General features: G+C 42.5%; 1 protein-coding gene across 2 annotated transcripts in view; it reads left to right on the top strand.

Annotated features, from left to right (window-relative positions):
• The window catches only part of VPS13D (vacuolar protein sorting 13 homolog D), a 252545-nt gene that overhangs the window by 21719 nt on the left and 217290 nt on the right, over positions 1–13536 (top strand). For both annotated transcript variants that reach the window (XM_083163091.1, XM_083163090.1), the window contains exons 11-18: positions 874–975; positions 1392–1605; positions 2285–2464; positions 4593–4723; positions 6401–6476; positions 7482–7652; positions 10125–10255; positions 13360–13492. In XM_083163091.1, coding sequence (XP_083019217.1) covers positions 874–975; positions 1392–1605; positions 2285–2464; positions 4593–4723; positions 6401–6476; positions 7482–7652; positions 10125–10255; positions 13360–13492 — 1138 coding nt within the window. The remainder of the gene's footprint in view (positions 1–873; positions 976–1391; positions 1606–2284; positions 2465–4592; positions 4724–6400; positions 6477–7481; positions 7653–10124; positions 10256–13359; positions 13493–13536) is intronic.

Below are 13536 nucleotides of genomic sequence, written 5' to 3'. Positions count from 1 at the left end.
ACAGGTTTATATCCAACTCCATGCCCACTTGGATAGTGGGGAAAGGAAAAGGACCCCTTTTTTCCATTGAATTCTATGTTAAAATGGACTCAGACCATTTTAACATTGAATCCTTTGGAAAAATCTTGACCATCGCATCGCATACGATTTGGTCGCATGCGATGCGATATGATGCGATGCGATCCGATCCGATTTCTAAATCGGACGCCCAGATACTACATAAGTACCGGCATGTGTACTACCAGCCGGCCCCCTAGTCTGTGATTATTTAAGACTGTGCTACACACTGCGCAATATCTGTGCAGATACTAGGCGGCATCCCATTCTCTGGTGTTTAAAAGGACCTAACAGACATATTTACTTCGCTGTCCTAATTAATCTGCACAGTTCTTGGGAGCAATCTGTGTTATAAACTAATATTAAACAAAAGTAACTTATTTAAGTGAAAATTGTAACAGATCTGTTCATTTTATGTGTGGGTACACACTGTAAGATTTACAGCAACACGCACCTAATCTAGCAATTATACTGGGAACAGGACATTGGGGTTCAATTTGAGAGGATCTATATCCCCTCTTTTAAAAACACTTTGTTTCTTCCTCTTTGCCTCTTTGGTAATTGTTTTTATATGTCGCAAATCTTAAAATAAACAATTAAAGGTTAAATTTGATTAATTTTTCTTGTCCTAACAGTGCGTCATGCACATAACAGACTTTCTTCTCTTCCCTTTTTTTTTGCTCAAATTACTGTCGAAGTGACAGCACACCCCACATAATAAAGTCTATGAATACTGATTGAAAACAAGGGGTTACCTTATAAATACTGCCAGTGCGATTGTTCACCCCCCCCCCCCTTTCTTTTTGTTACTTTTAGGTTGAGCTGGACCGAATTGAGGCAGAACAGACCTTCGAGGAACTGAAAATTCTACAGCAGCAAGTGCATGACCGATTGAAAAAGCAGCATGACCTTGCAGAGGTTCGAAACTACGGGTGGGGGGGGGGGGGAGGGGGCGGTGCTGCACTGTTGCTGTGAAGAAGAGGTGCATGCACAGAAACAGTGGGGCGATGCGTACAGATTAAGATGTAGGTGCAGTAGCATTCAGTGCGCATAGCGAATGCGGTCGCAGGTGGACCTGCTTTCAACTCAGAGTTTGGCTAATGTTTGGTTAATATAATAACTCATATATAAGTAACTGTGGGGCAGTTCTCTTGGTGTGCATAGATATTACATAGTAATGTGCAGCGTAAGCATTATAAGGTCTCATTTTGATTAGGCACCAATGCACAGAGCAATAAGGTTGGTTTTTCCTTTCACTTCCACGAACGTCAAGGCTCTCTGGCTTCGACAAAATGAATACATTGTCACTGATAAACTTCATTGTCTCTCTGTAGAGTCTTAGGGAACCTATATCAGACCCTGCTAGCGGATCCCCGGTGCCAAGCCCCACAGGCAGCCAGAGCACTGGAATGCTGCAGTACCTTCAGTCCTGGTTTCCAGGCTGGGGAGGTTGGTATGGGAACCCCCAGGAAGCACGTGAAGATCTGGAGAGGCTTACTCAAGATCAGCGACAAGAAGGGAAGACTTGGAATCCAGAGGATATTTTGGGTGAGTTTCCGTTCTAAAATGAGTGTGCACCATTTTCTCTAGGTTCAAGGATGGTTAAATGCTGCTCAAAGACAAATGGAAATAGAATGTAGCTTCCTAGGTCAAAGCTTTGTATTGTTCTAGTGCTTTGGTCCATGTTGGCCTTATCAGCTTGACAATATGATGACGCCGTTTACACAGTTTATTTAACAAACAATGGGGAAGATGTATTAAGCCTTAAAAGAGAAACAAAGAGTGATAAACGTCCAGCCAATCGGCTCTTAAATGTCATGTCATGTTATATGTCATGTTTTGAAAAGCGAACGCATCCACCCACATGCTAGCATGGGGATTTGCGCTGGGGGGGTTGTTTACCGGCTCGCTAAGCAGCGACTATGCGCTGCCTAGCAAGCTGGTCTGAATCAATGCACCAATCATGGGCATATGTTATGCAGGGCACCTCTGTGCACGTATCCTCCCAATGGGCAGCTTTAGGGCAGACACTAGACACTGAGAAAATATGGTAATTACTTGTTTTTTTCATTTGTTTTTTATTAGTTAGCAATTATTCAAGCAGTTATTATTGTATAAAGTGTGATATCTATAGAAAGTCACAGGGGTTCTTGTTTCAGTTTAAGCAAAACAGTTACTTTAATCATGAAATTAAAAATGATCCCATTATTTCTCTTTTGCTATAAAGCAACTGATGAGTTCTTTGATCCCACCTCTGATACTGCAAACTTGAATACATTTACTAAAAGAGATCATGTGTTTGCAAAACTCAACTTCCGACTGGAGGGCGGCACAATTACCCTTCTGCACAAGGAGAAGAGCAGCACTGTGGCCAGGGAGACTGCCTTCATGCAGCTGGAGTTCTCCGGTATGTACTATATTCACATATTATTTGCCGACGGTCCTATAATGAGTACAGGATTCATTAGCAGAGGTGCTTTTCTTTTTAATGGGGGATTTTATAATGAAATGTTAACAGTTTGGGGATAACGTAATAGAGTGTGACCAGGAAGTGCCAGATGTAATAATGCGGTCAAACTTCTGCACTTTGAGGTTCTCACACTATGGGGTAGATTTATGAAGCAGTGATAAGGGAGGAGTAGTGAGCCAAAGGAGAAAAGTGGCCCATGGCAACCAATCAGCATTTAAGAAACATATATAATTTGCATAATATCAAAATTATACAGAGCAGTTGATAGGTTGCCATGGGCCATTTCTCCTCATCTCCCTTATGTGTGCTTCTTACATCTACCCCTCTATTATATTACCCCCTTGGGATTTTCGGATGATTTTTCCAGTCTATTCAAATGCTGATGTTAAAGACCCTCCCTGAAAACTTCTGGGCACACCTACAGAAAGCGGCCGGTTACTACCCACAAACACCGACTTCCTGTCAGTCAACCTGTTTTTACAATTCATTAGCATTTTCTGTCACTTTTTGGGCTTGCGTATGATATGCATTTACAATGATTTGGTAATCGTTCCATTTGTGAATTCACTGAACAGCAATCACCCCTGAATTGGGCCCAATGTATGATGATTTTTTTAAAAGATATTTAGGTACTTGTTTCCTAGCACGGTGCCCGTCGGGTCCCATCGCATACCATTACTTAAGGTATGCGATGGGACCCGATCTGACTCGATATTATGGTTTTTACAGATGATTGTACAATTTTTACATTGCGTCACATCGCATTCCATTACAATGGCATGCGATGCGATGCGATTTTAGCCGATTTCCCATTGATTCCTATGTTAAATGCACCCCCAGACCCGATTTTTAATTGTTCACCCACCCTGATGGGTAATTACTATGTGAAATGCCCCCCATTGTTAACGCCACCCCAGTATGAACGCCAACCCAAAGCATGGCGAGCGGCGGCGGTAGGTGTCCTCCGACATTTTCATACCCCCACTATCCACTTCGGCATGGAGTTTATATTATATAGTGTGGCGAGAGCAGCGAGCCACCGAGCCCGAAGCGTGGCGAGCGCAGCGAGGCCCGCGAGGGGATGCGGAATACATGTGAAGTAATCCGCGTGCGCTCGCCACACTATATAAAATCAACTCCACGCTGACGTGACTAGTGGGGTATGAAAAGGTCGGAGGACGCGTACCGCAGCCCCTCGCGGGCTTGCTGCGCTCGCCATGCTTCAGGTTGCCGTTCATTCTCGGGGGGCGTTAACAATGGGGGGGCATTTGACACACTAATTACCCATCAGGGTGGCTGTAATTAAAAATTGGGTCTAATTGCATCGCATCGCATGCGATCTGGTCACATGCAATGCGATGTGACCCGATCTTATAGACCCGATACCATAAGATGAAAATCGGTGGCGCCGTGCTAGGAAACAAGTACCGATATTTATATAATTTTGGTTCAAAAAAGCATCACAGCCGGGTTTTAAGTATTAATTTTGAGACCAACCACCGAGCTTCAGGGAAAATGAGGCTGCACACAGCAGCCACTGTACTAACTTACTGCATGGTTCTGTTTTTAAAACGGCTGTTAATTCTGATGTACAGTACAGAGTAGTTATTAACAGTTTCTTATATAGCCACACGTATTCCGCTGCGCTTTACAGAGAATATTTGAACATTCACATCAGTCCCTGCCCCAGAGGAGCTTACAATCTATATTCCCTACCACATGTACATGCACACAGACATTCTAGGGTTAATTTTGTTGGGAACCAATTAGCTTACCAGTATATTTTTAGATTGTGGGAGGAAACCAGAGTACCCGGAGGAAACCCACGCAAGTACGGGGAGAATATACAAACTCTGCACAGTTAGAGCCATGGTGGGGATCGAACCCATCACCTCAGGGCTGTGAGGCAGTAATGCTAACCATTACACCATCCGTACTGCCGTGTAGTGATCTAATTACTAGGTTGTGTTCCATTGCCTTTTTACCTGCTTTGTAAGATTAACAGTTTTTTTGTACTCTATTAAGAGAATATGTTTTTGTGATGCTTTGTGTTCTATTATTTAAGGAATGACGGTGAGAGTGGAGTCTTTGCCTCGGACTGATTCCTCTCTGCTGCTGGTTCAACTGGGCGGATTATTCCTCAGAGATCTGGCCACACAAGGGACTATTTTTCCTGATTTGGTCTACCCTAATGCTGTAGGTAATTTGGTGTTTGTCTTTCTGGAGGAAGCTATTAAACATGTATTTGGTATCTTCTCGTTCTTCCTGTTCTCCGTGTATAGGTGGTGAATGCGGCTGTGATACAGTTCTACAGATTTATAGATGGTTTTATTTTATTTTTTTGTGCTTTGTTATAAGTAAATGGAATATTGTTCTTGTAAATTTAATTGGAGATTAGATTTATTGTAATCATAATCTGCCATAGAGACAATGTAATATATTATACTGACTTTATATATTTGCGTGAATCTGGTACAAAATAAAGGGATCGATGATGTGAATAGCAATCACTCCATTCAGCCTCTGCATTCATTTAATCGACCTGATTGGTTGATGTGGCAAACTGCAACATGTTTCTTTGCAGCAGATATAATGTTATAGAGTGATATCTTCAGGCAACATGGTGGTATATCGTGGATGCTATCAGTACCATTTGTACGATATGCGGTTACATTTGTCCATAACAGTACTGCACAACGTGGAAGGCCTACAGTACATTTAAGAGGGAATTCAATGAAATGTGTGGCTGAAACCCACTTGCGAGAGCGCCATCGAATCCGGCCCTTAAGACATAAGATGCCGTTTACCTTGACAACAACCTGACATTAGCCATGGTAAACCCTTTGTCCTGACTCAGCCACAATGTGGACAATGAAGTATCTCCAGGGACTTAACCCTAGCTCTATCCAACATCACAGACAATTGAATTTCTCCTCAAAGATATTGACTAATAGTTAGAATATATTGTTAGTATTGGTGAGGCCATAAGTGACACCGCTTTTGTGGGCTGGATTTAAAAGGGCAACAGTAATACATGCAAAACAAGGTTGCTTTTGTTTGTATGTGTTAGTATTACCCTTTTGAATCTAGACAGTGCTTTGAAAAAAATGTTTTTCTTTTTTTTTTTAAATTAGATTCCGGATTGTGAGGATCAGGAAGTGAGAGACTTAAGGGGCATACACACATGGGGTAATTTAAGCCCCATTTCTAAGGGATCTGACTAGATCGCTTAGAAATGAAGCATGGACCGCTCCATGTGTACACCCTATATGCTCTGTCTATCCTGCTTAGATCGCAGTGTTTTGCCTATGCTCAGCACAGATTGCTCAGCATACATCGCGGGTGCATCGCATGTGTGCCGTGATGTGTACTTAAGCGCCTTGCTCAGCACGAGTATGCAGGGCTTTAGAGACCGTTCTCCCATGGCAATCATTTACACTGCAAAACCAGGTTGATTTTGCCATGTACATGATTACTGCTTTAAAAAAAAAAACTAGGAGAACGGTCTCAAAAATCTTTCACTTTCTGATTCTCGCACCCGGTTACATTTCCCCCTGATGTGTCTGCCCAAAGATAATCTGTTGGTTTTGTCAGGTGTCTCATAAATAGATTCTATAACCCAATTTGTAGCAATGACATCCGCCTAACGTCTGAAGCTAGATTAATTTAATGCTGGTGCTAATTTTATCCTCACTACTGCACTGTGAAAAGACACAATTATTTCTTAGATATGTTGTTTTACAAAGAGGTCTGACAAAAATATTCTAGCAGTAAGAAAATGTTGATTCCCCCCCCCAGGAAATACAATGCGCATAACTGTAGTGTATTACTGCCGCCATCAGAGTGATTAAAGAATTTGTTCTTCTATTTCAGCAAAAGGAAGTGGCCTGTGTAACCCCACCATCCAGTGTACACTCGGGGACACCAGACCTGCTAAGTCCCAGCGAATGTAAGTTTCCTGTTTCAGTTCAGACTTCATTCTGATTTAGGCTGTGTGTCTGATTCAGTGGTGGCCTCAAATCTGATCATTGCTGCATCTAGGCAGCGGATCTGAGAAGTTAGGAAAATGTCATGAGCCAGTGCTTGCCTGCAATGACGCCACAACAGAAGCATCGGTCACATCATCATGTGACGGAGATGTAACGTGCAGAGAGAGTTAGATTTGGGTGGGGCGTGTTCAAACGGAAATGTAAATTGCAGTGTAAATATAAAGCTAATATATTTTGTGTTAAGTGCTATAGCATTTATCCTGCAGAGAAACAGTATGAATGTATAGGCTCCTTTTGCATGGCAACATGGTTTATTCCAGACACAAAGGGGTACAGTTATGCCCCTTTTACACCAGCCTAAATAACCTGGGTTTTTGCATGGGAGCGCACAAAAACATGGGTTTGCAGGAGGTGAAAACGCTCCCATTTGAAATGACCTGGGTAGTGAGACCCGGCATTTCAAACCAGGTAGCGAGCAGGGTTGAACACTGTGTAAATGGGTAACCCGGGACCTGTTCACTGCAATGCAATAGCATCCGGTGATGTCAGCCACCCGACATTATGCCGGATGGGGACACTTGTGCGAAAGGGGTATGTACCCGGTTTGGAGCCGGGTACAAAATCCTGGGTGTGACCCGGCTTGTAGGTGTAAAAGGGGTATTACTAAAAATGGGAGTTCTATTGAAAATGTGATGTTATGCAATCCGATTCCACTTCTTATTTACTTAGCACCTTCAAGACGATAATAGATAGAATCTGATTGGTTGCTATGGGCAACATCCCCTCTTCAATAGAACTCTCATCTTTATTCAAATTGACTCCTCCTTTACTAAATCTTTTTTGCTTTGCTGAACCTGGCCCATAGTGCTGAGGAGCAGGGATTTCCTGCAGATTACAGTGTTACATATTACATTACATTACATTCATTCATTCATTCTTTGTTGTTTGTTATGCAATGCTTACAGCTACCGCAGGAGATGACCCTGTATTTAAAATGTTATATGAGAGAAATCCAGTTCACAGTGTGTTTGAGAGACGACTAGAAGTGAGCACAAGGCCACTGAATATAATCTATAATCCGCAAGCAATTACCAAGGTGGCAGACTTCTTTTACAAAGGGAAAGTTCACAGTTCAGGTAAGGTGCAAAGTCTTGTTATATCCCTACCCACCCTTTCTCTCACACCTGTTGTGGTTGTCGGTTATATCTCCATTGTGTCTCATTTATGGATCCATGTCTGACCAAGTTAGGGACAGAACTAGGGGTGTGTCAGGGCTACAGTATGACGCATTTCTTGTGGCTCACTGGCTGCAGCATCCTATCTTCACCACTTACTGCCTACAGTGATCTCCCATCTGCCCAGCTCATGGATACTCACCTCTGGTTTCCCCCGGCTTCCCACTGCATCGCTCCTTGGTCTGTGCTATGTCTTCCCCCCTCCCTATGGCATGGAATTGCCATTGTTGGATCTCCATAGAGCTGAAAGTGGCTTTGTGAAATCAATGGTGTCCTCCTTAATAAGGAAAGAACATTTTTATGCTTACAGTAAAATGTCTTTCTTTGAGGCTGTAGGAGTACCATACTTACCCACTTTTCATCTTCACTTTGCGGGAGACCAGGGAGAAGGCAGCTAATTAGGGGGCGTGGGAGCTTCTCAAATGTAATTTGGATAGCTCCGCCCATGACCCCACCCCATTTGCGGCATTTAAAAAATGGACGTGGCCATGGGCGGAGCTATGGGAATTACATTTTTATCTAGTACCGTAGCACTTTTTAAAGGAACCCTATTAAAGAAAAAATAGTGGGGAGCAGAGGGAGAGAAGCAGGAAGCAGCTAGCCGCTATCATACCATCTTATCTGCGGCGCTGCCTTCTGCTGCTTGTGCCGCTACCTCTGCTGCTCCTGCTCCCATGGCTGCCCCCTGCTGCGCTGCCGCTATAGCCACTGCCAACAGATCCCCGGCTGGACAGCCGAGACGTCTGCCCGGGACTTCGTGACTTGCGCATGTGAAGTCACTTTTTTTTTTTTACCAGGCAGGCTAAAAAAACGGGAGGATCCCACACATTCCCGGGAGACCGGGAGGAAAGAACAAAAAACGGGATACTACCGCTAAATGCGGGAGGGTCGGCAACCCTGAGAGTACCCAGACCAACACACCCAGATGTGCTCTTTTCCTTTCTCCTTGGGGGTCTCATTTGTACAGAGGAACAGGATGTTTATAAGATGCCACTGTGGCACAGTAGATAGCATTGATGTTACTGTGCTGAGGCCATGTTTATACTTATCAGCTGCTATATATGCACTAAAAGGGCGTTACATCTCTTGTGCTTTATATTTCACTTCAAAGGAATACTAAACAGGATGGGTGTTATGCACTGCTCCGCCACTATTCCCGATGGGGGAAATAGCGGCGGATCCCTATTGAATGCTGTCTTCACCGACAGCATTGAAGAGGGATCACGGCAGAGGGCCCGACTTTAGAAGCTGTCAGGCCCGTTCTACAGATAACGAACGTGGATTGACGTGATCCTGGCTGCAGATTGACAGTCCACAGCCGTTTATGCGGACACACCCACTTTTCACCGATCGACAGGTGGGACATTGAATCCTGCCTGCCAATTTGCTGTCGTGCAAAACGTAAACGGGCCTGTCGATCCCTCCCGACAGCCGTGATCTGGGATTGCATACCCCCCCAGAATGTGTTATATTTATACCCCTATCACACCGCACAAATAACCCAGGTCTGACCCGGGTTGTTGCTGTGCCCACCCGTGTCTCTGTGTGTTGTGAAAGCACCACAAGGGAAAACCCGGATGCAGTAACCCAGCATGCCAACCTGGGTTAAAAGAAGGGTTTTACCCGGGTTGCTGGGCACGGTAACCAGGGTCAAGCGACCCAGTTCCCGTTTACATTATAGGGAGGATGCAGCATCAGCTCCTTCCCCGCCCCCTGATGATACACCTCTTGTGTGACTCCTCCCCCGCACCTGTGTGCCATCAGCGGCCCAGGTTATTGCCGTGTCGCTGAGGGGAGCTTCATATTGCAAATGCCAGGTTGCTCCTGACAGACTTGCATTTAGATCTCAGATGTAAAAGGTGTATTTTTTATGTGTACAGGAAAGTAAATGTGGATGTTCTGTGTCCTTTCTTTGCATATGACATTTGTGTTCTAGATTTATTAGTACTATTAGTAAATTTAATTTGTAATCTTTGAAATATATAAATTGATTGCCTTTTTAAAATATACACCTGTTTTTTTAGGTTAAAGGTTTTTGAGTCCATAGTTGTTGCTGTGTTTTTTTTAATTTTTTTAATTATTGTTCTAGCCTAGGTTACAAGTAGAGATGTGCAGGTTTGGTTTTACGTGGATTTACTCGGATCTCAAAGCAGGATCTCATTGGCTATCCAAAACATGTGACAGACTTGCGCTAATTTTGGCGATAAGAACCAATTAATTCCGAACTGCTCATCTCTATTTCCAAGTGCCCCGAGTAGTTCATGTTTTTAATCTTTTTCACATGAATTCCACCTCACCAATGAGACCGGTATAAGTTTTTGGATTTTTTATTTTTGTACAGATCTATTATTTTTGTGGTTTTTGTTATTTCAGGATTTGGATATCAGTCAGAGCTTGAGCTAAGAGTGGCAGAAGCTGCTAGAAGACAATACAATAAACTAAAAATGCAAACGAAAGCTGAAATTCGACAGACTATTGATCGGTTATTGGTTGGAGAATTTATTGTAAGTTTTTTTTTATTTATCTTAATGTGTCTGTATCAAATTGGTGACACAGATTTTTTGGTTTTTAGATGCTAGAAAATCTGGGGCAGATTTATTAAGCTTGGAGAAGAGATAAACTGGAGATAAGGCAAAAGGAGATAAAGTGCCAGCCAATGAACTGTGTTTGAAAATGACAGTTGGGAGTTGATTGGCTAGTGCTTTTTCTTCTTTTACCTTATCTCCAGTTTATCTCTACTTCAGGCTTAATAAATCTGCCCCAATGTTTGTGATGGTCAACTGTTAGTAAAAAATAGCTTATTGTATGTAGTACAGATTTCATATTGATGTAATAAATTTAGTGTTAACTATGAAATAACATAAATTTATTAAAGGAGTATAAATGGAGCTGGTCTTATCCAGCGGGAGTCTGGCAGTCAGATCGTCAGCCGCCGGAAGGGGACACTCGCGCACAAGACGCTCGCGCGTCCCCTACGCCTCCCGGTCAATCGCCCCCACCTCCCGCACCCCCCTAACACTGGCCATTTCCCTGAAGCGGAGACGGGCAGAGTTCGTGTCCCCCGGTCCTAGTCAGATGGAGCGCCAGATTGTCTGCGGGAGGATTCTGGCAAACCCCGGCGCTGTCTGAGAGGCGCTCCATCTGTATTTACACTTTTCAACATATAATAATTCAAGTTGCTTTCTACCAAATAATTAATAAACTCTCATTTGTTTATCTTTTAGTTTATTTTTTATTATTTTGCTACTGTATGTAGACAAACTGATATGTCTGAACAGGAAGAATATTCCTTTTACGATGTAATTTGGCAATTTCCTTCATCAATTGGATGTTGACCAAAGATCAGGAAAAAAACACCCCTATATAGTGCAAGGCTGTTTTCTTTAACAACACAGTTTTTATAACATAAGTTATTAGGGGTACATGTATGAACTTGGAGAAGTGGTATCTATCCCCAGAACTTTATGTGAAAGGTGATAATGCACCAGCCAATCAGCTCCAATATGTATATTGGCATTTAGAAGCCGATTGGCTGGAGCATTATCACATTGCACATAATGTTCTTTATGGGGATAAATACCACTTTTCCAAGCTTCATACGTTTATCCCTCAGTTTTTTATGGGGGACGGACTTTTTTTTCACCACTGTTGCGCAACAGTCTGTATTATACTATCCTGTATTTTGGGGTAGTGCTAATTATTTTGGACTTTCAATAAACAAGTTTGTTTACATGTGATCTTATTTGTATATATACACAAACTATTTGTTCTAGTGGGGATGCAGTTTAAATCCCGGCGGTCGGGATCCCGGCGTTCAAAATCCCGAACGCCGAAATCCCAACACTTTCTCCCCCCGTGGGTGTCCACGACACCCTCGGAGGGAGAATAAATTAGTGTGCCGAGCGTAGCGAGGCACCGGGCCCGCTGCGTGGCGAGTGCAGCGAGCCCGCAAGGGGGGGGGGGGGGGGGGGCGATCCACGTCCCCCCTTGTCGGGATTTCGGCGTTCGGGATTTTGAACGCCGGGATCCCGACCGCCGGCTTTTCATGCCGAATCCGTTCTAGTGAATAGCAAGAAGTTTGATTGCAGAAACATACACCTATATTATGTGGGCTATGGGTCATTGGGTCGACTGTCTGGGTCAAAAAGTTGACCACTATTGGTTAACAGTCAAAAGGTCGACACATGAAAAAGATTGACATTGTCAATAGATCAACATGAAAATTAGTTTTTCACAGTTCTGTTGTGTCTGTCGACATGGACACTGTTATATTCTCCCTCTATGCCGACTGGGATGTAAAGTCGATTTAAAAAAAATAATCATGAAAACTTTTGACGAACTTTTTCCATGTCGACTAATGCCTGTCAACCTTTTTAATGTGTAAACCAATTGGCTGTCAACCAATAGTGGTCAACCTAGACACGGTCTGCCGAAAGACCCCATACCGTTGTTTGTTTTGTGTGTTTATGTGCATATATAATATAAAACCATTCTTCTTAAAAAACAGCACTTCCGCTTAGCAGTATTTATTGGCAAAAGAAGTCCATAGATGTTTCTTGTGTAGTTCAACTAAAAAGAGAGAGCGCACTTAATATATCAATATATTTAATTAATACATAAGTACCGTGTCTTTTTATTATCTGGGCTGCTGATTTTTTGATTGTATGCCTTAACTTAAGGCATACAATCAGTGCGATGTGATATCGCATCGCATGCGACGCGATGCGATGACCCGATTTTTCCATAGGATTCAATGTTAAAATGGACTGAGTCCATTTTAACATGGAATTCAATGGGAAAAAGGGGTCCTTTTCATACCCCTACTATCCAAGTGGGCATGGAGTTGGATATAAACCTGTGGCGAGCGTCTCAGTCCATTTTAACATTGAATCCTATGGAAAAATCGGGTCCATCGCATCGCATGCGATATGGTCGTATGCGATGCGATGGACCCGATTTCAAAATCGGCAGCCCAGATACTACATAAGTACCAAAGACACATTTTAAAACAATTCATTTGTGAATAGATATAACATGATAAATAAAATAAGAATCAACTTTAAATATCGCTCAAAATATATTGTACCAATTTGAGGCAGAAATTGGTACAATTTATCTCTGGACACAATTGTTATAAATTACACAGTGGAGGCTCCCCACATACACATTCCTCCTTCAATACAAGGACTTAAGTGGGTAAGAGCATTGGCGCTATAGATAGATGACATTTGACCTCTGGATAAATTTTGAGCGATATTTAAAGTTGATTCTTATTTTATTTATCATGTTATATCTATTCACAAATGAATTGTTTTAAAATGTGTCTTTTTATTAATTAAATATATTGATATATTAAGTGCGCTCTCTCTTTTAAATTGAATTTTGGTTATGTTGGTTTAATTGTTGGGAGCAGCACCGTAACCAATTAATGCTGTGGTACATTTAAAATTATATACTGTCTATTTAATTTAACTTAATTTTTATAATTTGCGCCTGATATACCATCGGTATAATTTGGCTAGTCTTCTTGTGTAGTTGTCTGTATCCAGAAGAATGGTATAATAAGTGTGTAAGGTTATTGACCAGATCTGTTTTTGTCCCTTCACAGGAAAACAGTAGGCGCTGGACGCTGCGTCTTGATATCTCTGCTCCTCAGGTCATTTTCCCTGATGACTTTTTGTGCAAGGATCCAGTACTAGTAGTCGTGGATCTTGGGAGGATTTTACTTACCAATTCTCAAGGTAACAGTTTGGGTGCAGGATGTTTTTTTCATACAGGGGTGTTA

Source organism: Crinia signifera, chromosome 19 (assembly GCF_055691185.1).
Source record: "Crinia signifera chromosome 19, ASM5569118v1, whole genome shotgun sequence".
In the NCBI taxonomy this organism is placed as follows: domain Eukaryota; kingdom Metazoa; phylum Chordata; class Amphibia; order Anura; family Myobatrachidae; genus Crinia; species Crinia signifera.
This window is presented reverse-complemented; position numbering and strand designations above follow the sequence as displayed.